Here is a 16,656-nt window from a genome sequence, read left to right on the forward strand (position 1 = left end):
AGCTACTCTGGAGCTGTTAAGAGGACTCAGGGAGCAGCAGAACAAATGCCACTTATTAGTGACTAAGCAGCATTGACTAAGAGTTGTATGCAACTTGAAGCAACATTTACGACGTTATAAATGACTCCTTTTCCTGCCCATCCCACAGATGCAGGAGGCATGTTAAACTTGCCACTAACAACAATCAAATTCTTGCTTCTCCTTTCTCGCACCCAAAATCTGCTTCTCCACTTCATGAAGGGGCTGCAAAAGGACAGGAGCCATACGCAGCACTGTCTGCGGTCATCTCTCCTCTCAAACCTTGACAAAATGAGGTGCCAATATTTATAAATGGACCTGGGAATGAAAATGATTTTGCTGGACAAAGGTAGCATAAGACAAGAAGCTCAAAGTTCATTTTAGACTATTTCATACTCTGTGACTTTCACCGGAATGCCTGAGTGCAATCTGCTACCCAGTCCAGTGGGTGGTTGGTGATGGGCTCATGGCGCCCATGGCTCAAGGCATGTAAAAAACACGGCCACGTACGTGCAAAACAGTTTGCATGTGTGGATTTTTACTTCTCAGCTTGAAAAACTGTGTGCTCCTCTTTGTGCTCCCCCATACCTTGGGTCAGGTTGGACTGGCTGCTTTCCCACCTGCTCTGGCCAGGACGGGCACTCAGAGGTTCATGATACGGTCTCATTCAACGGCTTGGGCAGGTGTAAGTGCATTTAACGGGGGACACCACAACCCATGTGCTAAAACTGAGGTTGAGTTCCTTTGAGGTGAAAACACTGTTCAAAATACGGTCATCAGAAATGCACTGAGAGGCACTAAGCACTTTCTACAGTACCAAAAGATTCATACAATCTAAATAAAGCTCTTGACAACAGTGATGATTTCCCCTCACAGGTCCACACCAAGCAACTTCCAAGCAAGGATGGAGACAACAACGATCTGCAACAAAACAACAGCTCCCTACATGCTGCTTTTTTGGTTTCTGCATAAAAAGGTTTTCTTGCTAAAACCTGTCAGTCTCACGGTGGGATTCCGCCTGCAAGAGTGGTGGGCACTGGGATGCCAGGGCCTTTCAGGGACAGATGTTGTGCCCAGGAAAAGACAGAGGGAGGGTAGGGTGTCATTTCTCCCCCTTGCAGGAACAAAAGCAGTAACCAGACACCATGCAACTACCTCAGGGGACATCCTGCACCCAAGGGGTGACCCAAACTCCCCTGGCTGCCAAGTCTACATGTGGTGGTAGACTGAGATGTTCAGTGCCGAGCTAAACGCATGGTCTTTTTCAAGAAAGCCCCAGCTGTAGGGAAGAGAGAACACACGTCTGCTGGAAACCACCGGAGATGCTTGTGTAGCAGAGGGCTGTTTGTTAGGGGCAGCTTTGGGCACAGCCCCGCTGTGCAAGCTCAGTCACTTTTGGTGGGCTGGAGAAGTCCCAAGCCTCTTGGGCTGATAACAACACCTCAAAATGTTATGTCATTGGCACAGCACTTGCTACAGCTCAGATTTAGCATCGTAACTGCTGGAATTTAAAAAAAATTAAAAAGGAGCCAATAAAACAACAGCAATGGCATAGGAAGAACCACCCCACCCGCCATCCCACCCCCGGAGCAAAGAGGAGGCCACTTGGCCTCAGCATAGCCTTTGTTTTCTTCCATAGCTATAAAAAGGACTTTAAAATTACTTTAAAAAAAACTCTGGCAAATCCCAGACCAGCTATGCTGCTTTTCACAGCACCAGAAGCCCTCCACAGGGACAGAAGAAAGCAGGTGCAGCAGAAGACATGCAGCTTGTTTTCCTGTGGAGTGGCAGAGCTCTGGCTCTGGCTCTCCTGATGAAATGGAAATTTGAGCGAAGAGGTATCCTTCTCTTGCAGTACCAACTGCTACACCGGTAACTTCCAACCTCTCTTGATAGCATCACTGCCCTGCTTGCTAACAAATACATTCTTTTTGGGTGGGATGATATTACCAAATCAATATGGTCATATGGAGAACACCCATGCAGTATTGCTATTAATTACTTCCACAGCTGACTTTATTTCCCTCCCCCTTTACCTTAAAATATACCTTTTTCCTGCTTCCTCACCCCTCTTTCTATTCCTGCATCAGCAGGGAGAGCTCCAGCCCTCCCAGTCCGGGACAGTCGCTGTGGGAGGTTGCACTGGCCTTTCTCACTGCTCTGCAATGGGGAGCCCCAGGGCAATGCCAAAACCCGGGGTATCGCCTGCCCCACCTTCAACAGTGTCAAAACATCGCTAGCCAGGCTACAGGAAAATGAGCACGAATGTCCTCTACCCGCCTAACACCACGATCATCCCAAACAGCCAGAAACTTGCAACCAAAAGGTGCCCCATCACTTACTGCCCAGCTCAGAAACATGCAGGGCAAGATAAACAGCAGGGAAAAACCCACCACTTCCCAGAGAAAATGTGGAAAATAGGTATTTTTCTAAGCTTAGGCTTGTTTTGGAAATTTTATCTAAGATTTTCAGTTAAGGAAATATTTTACTTGCTTGAAAGCAGACAAGTTCTAAAGAATAATCTTTTGCCCAGCTCCAGCTGAGAGAATTATGTCCGAGAACTAATCCAGGCAATTACATGCAAGGTAAATTATGTGACCTTAGACTGACAAGGAATTAAAGCCATTTTAGCAAACACAGCTAAATAACTCCTCTACCTTTGCTTAAGCAAAGCTGACAGGCTACATCTTTCCCAGCGAATGATTTGTTTTCATAGTGGGCAGAAAAATCTATACATAAAAAAACCTTTAGGGATCTTCAACACAGATTTTCTCTAGTAAGTAACAGTCTGAAACACAACCTTTCCTTTCACCTGTGCTGCACCAGTGGATTACTTCAAATCCTTCATCGTTAAAAAAAGATTGTTTCTGCCTATGCAGGGAAGGATGGCACAAGCAGAAGAAATCCAACCTAAGACGACACCAAAAAGCTTCAGAGGATTCAAGCCTGTGCTGGTTTACTCTTTCCTAGGGATATACTTCAGCGTGTAAGAGATGCACATGGTTGCATCAAAGTAACACCACCAAAGCCAAGACTCTGGTCATCTCCATGGGACCCAGGCAGAGGACAAGCCTGCCAGGAGAGAGCTTTACACTCTAATGCTGGAAACCCAGTTCTGATGGAGTCAATGCACTTTTTGCTCATTAGTGTAGATGCACTTAAACCTCTGCCTCCCTTTTCCCATAAGGAAAGGGAGTGCGGACCCCTCCAGACATGGGGCAGATTTTGGCAGGAGGGGCAGGCGCAGCCCCTTGCACACGCTGCACACACGACCCCAGCAGCCTTCCCCATTTCGGGGTGGTTTCCCCATCCCCGCAAAGCGGAGGGTGTGAGGGAGGAAAGGCTCCTACCTGAGCAGAGGACTCCCTTGTACCTGGCGCAGGAGAAGTCGTCGCACTCGCAGAAGGGCCCATAGATGTTTCCGAACTCGCTCTCGTGGCAGAGGCACTGGTTGCAGCTGCACTCCCCTCTCCCGCTGCAGAGGGGTTTGCCCTCTGCCTCCCGGCACATGGCGTGGTGCATGTCCGCGCTGGCACCCTCCTCGCACTCGCACCTGGCCCCCAGGTAGCCGGCGTCGCACTCGCACAGCCCGCAGGCGTAGGTCCCGTTGCCGCTGCACTTGCCGCTGGCCGGCGCGGCATGGCCGGTGCAGCCACAGAGGCAGTTGTAGGTCACCGCCACCTCCAGCGTGTCCCGAAAGCCGGCGGGCTTGATGGTGAAGGCATGGGAGGTGTCCTCAGCGGGGCAGCTCCGTGCCTCCACAGCCACCTCGAAGGAAACCTAGGGGGGCAGGTTGAGATGTAAATTAACATCTACAGCCCCAAAACGGCTGCCAAGGGTGTCCTGGGAAGGAGGGAAGGGCAAATGTCACGAGGAAAAGCCATGGAGGGACTCCTTGGAGCAAGGCCACACTCAGCGCATTGAGCTTCACTCCCAGGTGTGCAAAAAACCCCAAAACAATTGCACGTCTAGCGAGGGTGTCTGCAGCTCAGTGCACCGACATCTGTCAGTCCCACGAGGGGTTTGGCATCCTTAACGTTTTAAAACTCTTTACCGTCAGCCAACAGTCACACAGCCTCAAGCTTCCAGCACTGCTAATGGGCCATTTTTGATGGACGCTCCTGTTAAGACTGGCTTCAGAAGGGTTACACATTGTTATATGCTTACACGTTACCCCCCTACTTGTTTTCTCTTGCTACAAACTGGTGTCAGGGATTTTTCTCCCTGGGAAAACCAAGAGCGTCCAAGAGCCACTGGCTTGGCCCCTGATTTAATCCTGCTGTTTGGTGGGGGTCTCAGGCTGGACGGAGCTGCCCAGAGCTGCTGGTTAGTAAAGAGGATCAACCTTATTCCAAGGAAATGAGACCCTCTCCTAGGCATCAGGAGGGAATGATTTTTCTCTGGAGACATTTGGGGTCACCTCGAGCTCTCACTGCCTGCACCATCCCACGTGCTAAGGGGTGACGTGCAGCAGCCACCTCCAGCCGGGAGAGCTGCACCCCAGGAATCCTCCCTTGACCCCCTCCCATTCCCAAGGCCTGAAGCAATTAGGCAACAAGCTCAAATTACAGAGGAGAAGGAGATCAGAAAGCAAGCTAAGGGGATCAGGGTAATCCTGCTCCCTTTCACCCACTGACACCATGCCCCAGGACTAAACCCCAACAGATTAGGAGCCAGTGCCAGTGTTATCTTCTTGGGGAAACTTTCTTAGCAGGAGTCAAATCTTGAATCACATGGAAGTCATGAGGCTGAGAGCAGCTGAACAAGAGGGGACAAAGGGATGGGACCCCTGTGATCTTGTGGCATGTCTGCCTGGGCAGGCACCTCAATACTCCGGTGCACCAAAAATGGGAGAGGTACAGTGCCTGGGCAGAAGGTACCCCCAGTTCATTTGGATCGGGAGAGCCAGTTGTTCCCGCTCACGCCACCAGCCTCTGCAGATATGGGCACGCACGCACCCGCTGCCAAAGCCCTTCACTGCACCAGCTGCAGCGGCTGGAGAGACCCCCCCGCCTGTGCCAAAGCCCAGGATCAACCACCAGATTAACTCTGCTACCTCGGGGGCTCAGGCTTTGCTGTGGGAACAAGGAGGGCACGTGCCTAGCGTGGCAATGCTCCAGGGATTGCTTTTACCCGCCCATCAGAGATCCAGTAAAGTCAGTTAAAAAAGGGGAGGCCATCTCCATTTTTAACACTTTGCATGATCCTTATTTGGCAGGGTAAAAATCCTGCTACTGTTGACTCTTTCAAACTATTTTTATATGCCTCAGTGCTTAGAGCTCTGGTATGTTTGCAGAGCCGCTCTTCTCAAATAAGGCAATCGGGCTGCTAATGAACCTGCACCTGCATCCTCGCAGATGGCAAAAGCCTGGAGAAGGGTAGGGGGTTCCCCGCTGGTCTGAGCCTCCTGCCCCAGCCCTGCAGCCCAACAACTCATTGATCTGTATCAGTATTAAATTTTAACAAGCAAAGCTTAGCTTCTCTGCTTTTTTATAAAAAAAAGCACAGGATGGATTATGCTCTGTATACTGTTAACATTAAGGGGCAAACTATATTTTTAGTCTGTACTGCCATCCAATAACCCTAGGAACTGAACACATGAGAGAAGGGTTGCTGCCTTTCTCAGCACCCTGTCTTTTTTTTGCAGTATCTCCAAAGTTAATCATGACCTCTTTACTCTGGGAAAGGCAGGTTTAGATTAGAATCATAGAATCATTTATGTTGGAAAAGACTCTTAAGATCATCGAATCCAACCATAAACCTAGCGCTGCCAAGTCTACCACTAAACCCCGTCCCTAAGCACCACGTCAACACATCCTTTAAATACCTTCGGGGTGGTGACTCAACCACTTCCCTGGGCAGCCTGTTCCAGTGCTTGACAACCCTTTCGGTGAAGAAATTGTTCTTAATATCTAATCTAAACCTTCCCTGACGCAACTGGAGGCCGTTTCCTCTTGTCCTATCACTTATCACATGGGAGAAGAGACCAACACCCACCTCACCACAACCTCCTTTCAGGCAGTTGTTGAGAGCAATAAGGTCTCCCCTCAGCCTCCTCCTCTCCAGACTAAACAACCCCAGTTCCCTCAGCTGCTCCTCATCAGACTTGTGCTCCAGACCCTTCAGCAGCTTCGTTGCCCTTCTCTGGACATGCTCCAGCACCTCAATGTCTTTCTTGTAGTGAGGGGCCCAAAACTGAACACAGTACTCGAGGTGCGGCCTCACCAGAGCTGAGTACAAGGGCACAATCACTGTCCTAGTCCTGCTGGCCACACTATGTCTGATATAAGCCAGGACGATAATACAAGCCAGGATTCTCAAACAGTAACAAGAAACCTTGACTATTTAACAGACCAGGAAAAGACCAGCAGACCACAGCAATAAAGATTTCACGGGTGAGAGCATGACACAAATATCTGGGATTACAGGAGGAAAAAAGCTCATTCTTGATTATTGCATCCTGCTGACTGATCAAGACCTCTTGGCTCAGGGTGCTGTAGACAAGACGTCTGTATTCTGTCTTTCCTCATAGCTGACCTTGGGCTGCTCTATACCACTCAGAGCCACTTCCAGGAGGGCTGCTGTCCATGGGTTTCTATATTAACATGGCATGGCATGAAGAGAGCAGAGGAAGATGAGCAAAGCTGTATTTCATTGCCTGGGACCACTCATGGAGAGAGGTAATCGGCTGTACAGGGCATGAAACAGCCTTTCCAGGGGATGGACTGAAAGGCAGACTCACCGTATCTCCTATTTTGAGATCCCCGCACTTCCTGAGCCCAGGATAGGACAACCCATCCTGGCACGTGGCAGTGAAGGTCAAGCCAATGTCCTCAGGGCTGTCCCAGACTGTGAGCTCCACCTTGGACCGAATACTCTAGAAACACAATGGGAAAGCAAACAGTCAGGTTCCCAAAGGCGGGTGGATTTCCTCTGCGTTAGTACCTTCTCCTGATGTTTTCAGAGGGTGGCTAGGATGTCTCTGCACCTACATGCAAAAAAAAAAAAATCACCCGTGCACACACAATGACATTTGGGTTTGACTTAACCAGTTCAGGAGACTAGGCAGCTAGACTCATGGGGAACTGCCTACAACCCCTGCGGGTGGCTTATGCCCTCTAGAACAGTCATGATGACCACTGTAGCCAGCATGGAAAGATATGGATGCACAAGAAAAAGAAAGAAGAAAACATTCTCAACCACAAATGGAGCATCTCTGAGCTGAAGGTCAGAGCCTCGTGCGCACATCTGCACCTCCTCCTCCCCATAAACCTGCCCCTTAGCGAAGTGCAAAGCCCGATTCTCCACTGGCAGTTGTCCTGGAACGTCTGTCATACAGCACAGAGAAGGTGTAAAACTGCACTAACTCTGTCCTGCTTTCTTGATTTCACCCAACTGGTCAGAAAAATGTATTGTCCCTCTTAGGAGAAAATGGCAAACAAAAAGTACTCTTTCAGATGCGTCAGCTGGGAACACCACCATGGGGAAAAAAAAAAAAAAATCTCTTTGTTTGTGAAACTTCAAAGTGAAAAGTGAGGTTTTGGTATGCTCCATCCCCCTTTCTTCTGCTTCTCATCTCTCTGCCCTGCTGCGCACACAGACTTTTTAAGTCAAAACAAAATGAAGTTTTTAAGTATTAATTTGGAATGAGGTTGTTTTGTTTCATTCTTCCAATGGCTGGAACTGATTTTTTTACAAGTGGTGTCCAAAAAAGACAAAGGTTTTCAAAATGGAGCTTTTTTCTACAAATACATTCATTTTCCAAAGCCAGCTTGCAGCTCCATCTCTCTCTTCCTCGTCCTCAATCCTCACCAAAGTGGCCAGATTAAGGAAAAAGGCTAATTCAGACCTTTTGCAAGTCCATGTGATAACAAAACCACGGTTCACATGCCAGCAAAGAGCTAACGCTTTTGGAAACAGGCAGGAAATAAATGAGTTTTGGCCCAGCGAATCTAAACAGCCCTTCAGGAAAAAAGGGAATAATTTCCCATCTCTCTGCTATAATGGAGGAGCTGTTCATGGGGTGGCAATTTGGATGACACGGAGTATGCATCGCCTGCAGGATGAATACCACATGTGCCAGTAAAGCTGAACATACTGCCCTGCCCAAAATTATCCCATAGAAATTAGCTGTGATACTGATGCAGTCTCCAGTCTTCCTTCCCAGAGCATCTCATCTGGGGCACGGCGGAAGACAGGACACAAGGTCAGACCTCGCTATGACCTTGCGTGGGCCGTTCCTATGTTCTTATGTAGATGGCAAGATTTCTTGTTAGCCCTGTATAGTAATGCTATTAGCTTAATTGTAATGCTATTATTATTGGCCACTTTGCCGCGTTACAGAGCAATACCTTCTCACAGCACCGCAGCCACCGCTAAGGGTGACTGTGGGATTTTGCTGCTGTGTTCTTTGGTGGCCCTCAAGCCTGGTGTACCTTCAGGGATGAGCAGAGGATGCTGGAGAGACCTAGAGGAAGGACCTGGTGCTGAGAGGGAGCAATGTCTCTGCCTGAAATAAAGCGGTCTGCTATAGCCCAGGGGAAATTCAAAGGATGGATCATTTCAGTGTAAAACCAAGGAAACTCTGAACCGGCAGCGGTTCCAGGGATGGCTGATGTGAAAGCTACCCTCTGCCTGCCCTCGGTGGTGTGACGAGAAACACATCCGAGACCTGCCTGTATTGGGTTTAGGAAAGCAGTTTTTAAACCAGCATCCCGTTTGCTCCCTTCGGTCCAAACCCAGCCTGTGTACCCGGGCAGAGACCCCCCCAGTGCCGCACCACCCCAGGCACAGCCCCCCAGGAGCCTCTCCATCTCCCAGGCATGTAGAGATCTGGGGAAAATGGGGTTTTTTCTTAGTAAGGGCAGAAAAAAAAGCTGTTCCTGTTCTCTTTTGTTTCACACCCCTCTGGATGAGGGAGAGGTGACGGCACACGGGGCAGAAGAAAAAGGGAGACAGAAGATGAAGAGACGGGGTAAAGGGATCTTGGGGGGTAACATAAGCCCTGAGCAAGTCTGATGTATGCATCAGCAGAGGGAAGCAGACAAGAGAGGACCAGAGATGGCCAAAGCACTGAAGGGGAGAGGCTGAGCCCACGCCAAGGGCACCAGCCACTGCCACCCCACAGGAGAAGATGGTCCCTGCTGCAGATGGTTTCTCCAGGCTCAGAGTTTCCTTTCTGTGAGGAATAAAAAAAGTTTCATTCCCATTTGGGAAACAGAATTTTTAGCCTTCTCCCTCAGTAAGAACTTCCTCTGTCATTTCAGGAAAAAACAAAGCTACCAAGAAGAGACAGGCTGGGCGGGCGCCAGGTTTCCTGTGGCCCCAGGCTGCCCGTGGCACAGGCAAGAGCTGCCAGCTCCCGGCAGCACACCTGGGGGTCCCAGCCCATGCCCACCACCCAGCTGAACAGGCAAGAAACCAGCCCTGGTCTCAGCAGCAGTTCATCCCGCACTGCTCCTTCACGGGGCACCTTGCGCTCAGCGTCCTGGTGGTTTCCAGCCAGCTGCACTGGAAAGCTCACAAGCAAAGAGAGGGAGAGAGCAGGGGTGGGGGCATCAGATCCTCAACGGTTTTCATCAGCTTATATCAGCACAGGCTCCAGGGGTGGTGAAATGGAGGCACGGATGCACGTTACAGCTGGAAAAACGAGGCAAAGGGAGGCTTTCATGCGATGGCACTGAGACCACATGCAAAGTCAACACCGAGTGAATGTTCATTTCTTTCTCCCCAGCCAAGCATCTTAGCCACAAGACCCTCCTTCCTCAAGGGGACAAACTGAGACAAATGGATTTTTGTTTTGCAGTATCTCCAGAGCCTCGTTAACAGCATTAGCTGTTCATTTCCTTTCCTTAGAGAGTACAGCTTTGGGAAGCGCTCTTCCCAAGGGCATAACCAAATGCTGCTTTAACTGCAGGGAGCTGTGGGGGGAAGGAGAGATGAACATCACAGGTCATGCAAAGCACAGCACAATCCTACATGACATCTGGACGTGTAAACTCCTCCAAAAAAAAATCCTTACTCACTCCCTTGCACTAATGAGCATAGTACCAAGCAGAAGGGCTTGCAGGCATCAAAAGTTGTGTTCACAAGTCCCATGCATGAAGAACCCTACCTGAAGGCTGACACATTCTGGGGTCAGATCTCCATGCCCAGCACCTAAACAGCAATATCCTTCCAGGAGCATGAAGAGCCGGCCCATAAGAATTCAGGGAGAAGTCAATAGAAATGTTGACAACTAACTACCCAACGAAGGTGCAATTTAGCTGCTTCTAATTGATCTGCTCCCCTGATCTCCATGGAGATGGACAACATCAGGTCAGCGGTACAACTGCAGGTCCTTTGCTGTCCCCCATGGACGGGGGACAATGGCAATGCCATGTAGGCAGGGCTCCGTTGGGACCCAAGAGACATGGTGATGCTCATGGGTTGCTGAGGACAAACTTGCACTGGATAGAGACCAATGAAAGGATGCGACCTTAGCCAGAGCCTGCTCATGTCCTTGGGAGGCCTCTGGACATCAAATAGCAAAGAAGTGATCTGTTTTATCTACTCGTGGGGTGCTCTGTGAGAGAACTCTTTCAGATCAGGGCTATATTTTGAGGGTAATTCTGCACACGAGAGACATGGGGTGAAATCTCTGCTTCGCCACAGGCTCCCATGGGCATCCCCTGCTCCTTCCCACCTCACACACCTTGTTCCCCTCCCCAGGGTGGGTTCCCCAGCATCAGCGGTGCACAGAGGACCGGGGAGGGAGGCAGCCAAGACAAGTGGAACACGCCAGGGAGAGGCAAGCCGGCCGAGCTCCTGGCGCCGCTGCGCACAACAGCAGCTGCGGTATTAAAATGCACTTACGTTGTAGGCCTTGACAATCAGCTCGATGATATTCTTGGAGTCTTTGTGCAAAATCTCCACTGTTGTCCCAGGAATCAAAGCGGTGAAGTTCTTGGGGAGGAAAAAAAAAAAAAAAAAAAAGCAAATTAAAGACAGTGCTGAGATGCAGAGAGGAGAGCAGAGGGTGAGGAGGGACTGACCCCATGTCGGGGACACCGGCCACTCACCCTGCCCTGTCGCCTGGTGGTGTACACGGCATGGCTTGGCTCCCCTTAACCCGGAGCCTTTGGCAGCAAAGCATTGCCAACATGGCACGTCAAATGCTAAACAAAGCTCGTGGCCAAGGAACGGGGACTAACGGACCCAGGTCTGACGCCGAAGGGGGCAAGAGCCAGCCGCTGTGCACTCGGGAGAGCCGGCACCGTGGGGAGGGAAGTGCGGCCGCCCCGTCTCGCCTCACAACCCGTGAGCGTCCCCAGGAGAGCGGGTGGAGAATGAGCTCAGCCCTCCCGATCTCTGCAGGCAGCAGCAGCATCTCGACCGTAGCAACACGGCTGCTTGTTGTTTTTGCTCGAGCCTCGAGAACCGGAGCAGAGGCTTCCGAAAGCGACCTCGTCTGAAACACCTCCCTGCATCCGCAGAGACGCAGGCCGGCCCTCACAGCTCGGGTCACCTTTTCCTTTCGAGGGAGTTCAAACCGTATGTGGTGCGTCGGGGCCCTGGACTCCGTGATGGAAAAACACAGCTGGGCAGAAACGCTGCGTGCGATTAGGTAATGGGATTAAGTCACTGCAGAATGGGTTGAACAGGTTTCTGCTCTCTCGCATGCTGCATGGCTGGCAGCCATCCGAACATCAAGATTAAGCTGGAGTCTATTTTAGGTGTTCACATGCTCGCTGACATGTATATCTGTTTGCTCTAAGAAGCTTTAGTGCTTTTTGCTGAAAGGACTAAGCGGGGAGGGACGGCGGGCTGAGCCTCGCCTGCCTGCATCTGCCTGCCCCTGCCAGCCCCGCGGGCAGCGCGTGGCCACGTGCACGCACGCTTACGGCTGCACACGTGCACACTTGCGGCTGCCTCCGTCCCACGGTGCCGGCAGGAAGATGCTTTCAGGAGGCATTCAAACCTCCCCCAGCCCAGGCGGCTCGGCAGCGCTTACCTTGTACAGGACATAATGACTTTTTGTAACAGCGAAAATCAGGTGGATGTTGTTTTCAGCGAGTTTCTCCCCAAGAAGTGCCAGTGAAGGATAATCCTAGGGGCACAAAAAGACTGATGGATAACACAGAAACAAAGAATAATTTCATTGTTCTTCTCCTCCCAACAGCAAAATTCATTCCAGAAACGTGGCATGTTTCACTGCCGGATGAAGTCCCTTATGTACCAGCACAATCCCAGCTCAAATAGTAGAAACTCTGTCATCCCTTAAATATTTCTGCTACACCCTTCACTACAATATATGACTGACAAGACCATTAGCTACAGCAACACCTGAAACACTGGATTTCTTTCTTTCCCTCTTTCTGCTTTCCCATCAGCAGACACGTGTGTAACAAGCTGGCTGCTGTCTCCAGGGATGCAAGGCAGGGAGATCTAGAGCTGCAGGAAGTGGAGACGTATGATTTTTCTCCCAAAGCAGAAACATCCACTGCCTGTTTTTTCTGCATACTGGAACCATAAAGCGATAACAATAAGCTCTTTAATTCTGCAGACTTCCTAGACAGAGAGGATGGTAGGAAGATACTGCTCTAGCTACCCAGAAGCAACAAAATAATGAACCAGGGCTCACTTTCAAGAGATCAGCTTGAGTTTAAAACCCCTGGCTGCTTCTGAAGTGCTGTCCTCAGAAAAAAATACCTCGTTTACTTGCAGACCGGAGGGCCGATTGAGAGCCTCCAAGTCTCAAACACGGAAATACCAAGGCAGCATCCCCACGTCAGCTCCCCAGCATAACTCCACCTCAGTACAGGGGCTGTACTCCGGTACACATACGCTTGCTAGGATTGCACAGGCAGGCGGAAAAAGAGTTTCTCCAAGGATTCTAGCTTCCATCCAGAAACACCTCCTGTTCCGAGGTGACATCCCTGCAGTAACAAAAATCCTAAGTAGTGTTTGTGATCTGCTGAACAAAGCACCCTTCTGCAGAAGGATGTGATAACGAGGTGCCAGGCAAGTGCTCGTTCACCCCAGGAGCTTCCTCCACTGAGTTTATATTAAAAAAAAAGGGCCAGTTTGTTTCTGACTAAGAACTACATTAGTGTTGTGCTCAAAGGCTGTGAATAAGAGGAGCGCCCTGCTGTGCTTGGTAGCGTAGCCACATCAAGGTAGACTCAGCCTCCCCTGGGAGAAGCTGACAGTCCACTGGACATTTTAGAAAAAGGATGACATATTTTATCTTTATACTTTGCAGGCAAATCCGATGCACTCCAGGACACCAAGTTACTTTTCTTTCCCTTGCAAAGAACCCTGAAGGAACTCACTACGCTCCTAACCCATTTTTGAGCATCACAGAAGCATTCGCTGCAGGGGGATACCCAAGGGGAACAGCAAATTTTATTTGCAAACTGCAGGCCTGGGGGAAACCATGCTGGTCAGGGGCTGTGCTTGCCAAAAGCTGCTGCAGTCTGGTGTGGCTGGTCTCCAGAAAGATCCACCAACACCCTGAGGTCCCCCATGTTCCCCCTCACCAGCTGGCTGGATGCGCTGTACTCATTGACTTCATTCAGGTGGCACTGGCCGTCATGGGGCTGCACCAGCCCCCCCAGCTTCCCATCCAGGGCTATGTGGGGCACATCATCCGTCGTGAAGACCAGCAGGTGAGACGCCTCCTTACGCCAGCCGATCTTCTCCTGGGGGAAAACAAATTCCGTGAGACAGCTGGTCTGCCCCTGCCAAGCCCATGCTTCGCCCCTCACCCTGCACATGGTCTCAGCCACACGCCTGTCCAGCAGCAGACCCTAGCACTAACTTGAAGAGTACCACGCTCCTGTCCACCCATCCCTGGTAAGAAATGTCAGGGGCCCATCTAGCATTTCCCAGCATCTCCTTCCAACACACTTACTTAAAAAGGCATGAGGAGGTATGTGGACTGTCCACCAGACCTTCTCTACCCAGATCCAAGAATAAGAATTTCAACTGCTTTTACAGCCAAAGGAGACCTGCCAAATTCCTCCACACACATTTAATCTGACCTTGTTTCCTCAGCTCTGCAGAGCGGCCAAGGCAACAGCAAGAGCTGCAATATCCCTGCTCAGCAGTTCCATTACTGCCCGCTCGCAAAGGCTGTTTCTGAGCTGTGACACACAGTGAGGTCCCTGCCCGAGGGCGCTGGCTTTGGTGCACCCATGTGCATGCACAGCCACTCTGTGCAAGGACCAGACATTGTCATCATCTTTGCATGGAGAGAGAAGAAGGGATAGATTTTTAATTATTTTTTTTTCACATAAAGGGATAACATAAATGTTGATGAGCGTTTCCCTCCCAAGGAGCTTCCCCAGGTTTCTGGCTTTGCACCATCCCGAGAAGCAGATGTGTGCCTACAACAGCACACTGAAGCTGTTTGCTGCAATGGAAGCACAGGGAAACAAAGAAGCCCAAAGGAAATTTTTTGGAAACCATAGCACTGCAGCACACTCCCCTGCGCTCGCTGGCTGCTCCCACTGCCAGCTCATGCCAAGCCGGGCAGGCTGAAGTCCTGCCTGCCAACCATGGCAGGGACATCCTGCCACAGCAGAGACCAGAGCCAGAAAGCCCCATCTCTCAGAGCTTCCCCTTGGGCTGGCCACTCTGCCCGTCTGGTGGCAAAGACGCAGCCTCACACCTTCCCTCCCCACACACATCCAGCATCCCCCTCCCTCCAGCCCCCCGGCTCAGAGCAACACAGCACAAATCCCTTGGGAAGGGATGAGGGAAAAGCTGGTAAAAGCTTACTGACGGGAACGCAGTGGAGATGAGTACACCCAAAATCTCCAGAGCTTACTGCTCAGCTTATTTAGCAAAATCTGACATCTGCCTTGGTTTACGGTAAGATGCTAACCTATGAACTGCCGCAGCCCGGCTGTAAAGACACTTCCTAGGAAAAGCACTGGCATGGACAGGGCAAAAGGGCAGAGCAGGCAGAAGGATGCAGAGTCACAGCTGTCAGCGCAATGTTCGCCTGCAAATGTGAGTCATAGCCCAAAGCCTATTGATCTTTCCAACAAATACAACTCTTGCTTCACAGACACTATTTCAGAGTAGATTTCTTTTTCCTCCCTATTGCAGAAGGTATTTTTTTCTTTAATGGTATTGTAAAGACCCTCACAATGCAAATAAGGCCATAGGAAGAAACGTTTGGCAACACACACCCTTTGCCATGTACCAGCATGTTACAGTCCAGCTCAGTACACAACGAGGACTTTTTTGCTCTGGGAAGCAGGAGTTATTCCACTGAAATGGCCCCACCGGACAAAAGGCACAATCTTCAGGCCAAAATGTAATTTCTTAAGAGCTCAACCCAAAAGTTGACTACAAAAGACTACAACTCTAAAAATGCAAGAAGCAGTTGTCGGTCTGCTCAGCCACCAGACAGAAGCCCATCCAGTTCACTTTCCTTTGCATATCCAAAGCTGATTTCTTTTCTTTTTAAACAATTGAGGCCACAAAATTCCCAAAGAGATTAAAAGGATTAATTAGAGTTTCATTTCCTTAGAAATGTGGTATGCACAAAGAAAACGAGCTGCATTCAAGCAGCAGCTACAAAGCAACTTCAGGGACGATGCTTCTTTTCACCTGCCTGCTAAGCCCACCTTTAAATCACAGGGTAAGCATCCCTCTACAGACAAACTCACCATGTCTCCGACATACACTTTCCCACGTAAACAACATCAGAAACGCTTTGGTCGCTCTGTTCAGGAACTCATTTCCAAAAAGCAACAAACACCCACAGTGTCGGTGCCAGTATCCAGGCATTTGATGCCTTAGAGCATCGGACCAGGGTGTCTCAGGTGGGGTGGCTGAGCTGGTGCCAATGCTGCACCAAAAGAGCTGGAGACCTATGGAAAAAGCACCCGGGGAGGGCGGCACGACGAGGAGCCGACGCATCTCACGCTGCCTCTGCCAGCGGCTTCCAGGCGCTGGAAAATACAGCTCTTCAGCACGCAATTTCCACCGTGAAACCCAGAGCAGCACTCTGCTCTGCTTAAAACAAATAACCAAAGAGACTTTCATTTATTTTTACTGGACTGGGATTGTTGAACAAAAAATCCTGCACTGAAGTCTGCCCCCTCATCTGGTTTTTGATCCCCATGGGATAGAAAGGATTTTGAAAGCAGGGGTGGGACCTGACCCAAAGCAGAGTGAAGTGGGAAGACATGTCTCCACAGGGCTGGGCACGCTACGGAGCCTGCCCCTACTCCTACGACCAGCTGCAGTTGCTTCCCATACCCTGAAAGACCAGCTTCTCACTCCTTACAGCCAACAGCGACTGGCGAAACTGCCACAGCTGTCTCAGCACAGCACAGCCCTCCAAATCTTACTGGAAAGGCTGCAAAACCTGGCATCAGTATTTCCAAGCCTGAAATATCTAAATTTATGCTTTGGGCGCTGAATAAAAAGGGTTTAATTGCCAAGGCACAAACTGCCAGGAGACCCCACTTGGATTCATCAATATGTCTAAAACCCTGCCAGTTTCTCAGGTGCAGTCGTTTTGGAAGAAAGAAACAGATACAGGTGCAAGACAAGTATGCCTTAGAGATTAAAAGTCAAAACCTCCTTCATTTTGCGTAGCTCTGAAAGGCATCTCAGTGTCTCCCAGATGTCTTGGCT

General features: G+C 50.2%; 1 protein-coding gene across 1 annotated transcript in view; it reads right to left on the reverse strand.

Annotated features, from left to right (window-relative positions):
• ITGB5 (integrin subunit beta 5) overlaps positions 1-16,656 on the reverse strand; it is a 61,649-nt gene that overhangs the window by 21,084 nt on the left and 23,909 nt on the right. Inside the window, exons 6-10 of the mRNA XM_075757096.1 lie at positions 13,539-13,700; positions 12,011-12,106; positions 10,873-10,962; positions 6,761-6,895; positions 3,369-3,798 (exon numbers count right to left, since the gene is read on the reverse strand). Coding sequence (XP_075613211.1) covers positions 3,369-3,798; positions 6,761-6,895; positions 10,873-10,962; positions 12,011-12,106; positions 13,539-13,700 — 913 coding nt within the window. The remainder of the gene's footprint in view (positions 1-3,368; positions 3,799-6,760; positions 6,896-10,872; positions 10,963-12,010; positions 12,107-13,538; positions 13,701-16,656) is intronic.

This window comes from Balearica regulorum, chromosome 6 (assembly GCF_011004875.1).
Source record: "Balearica regulorum gibbericeps isolate bBalReg1 chromosome 6, bBalReg1.pri, whole genome shotgun sequence".
Taxonomy (NCBI): domain Eukaryota; kingdom Metazoa; phylum Chordata; class Aves; order Gruiformes; family Gruidae; genus Balearica; species Balearica regulorum.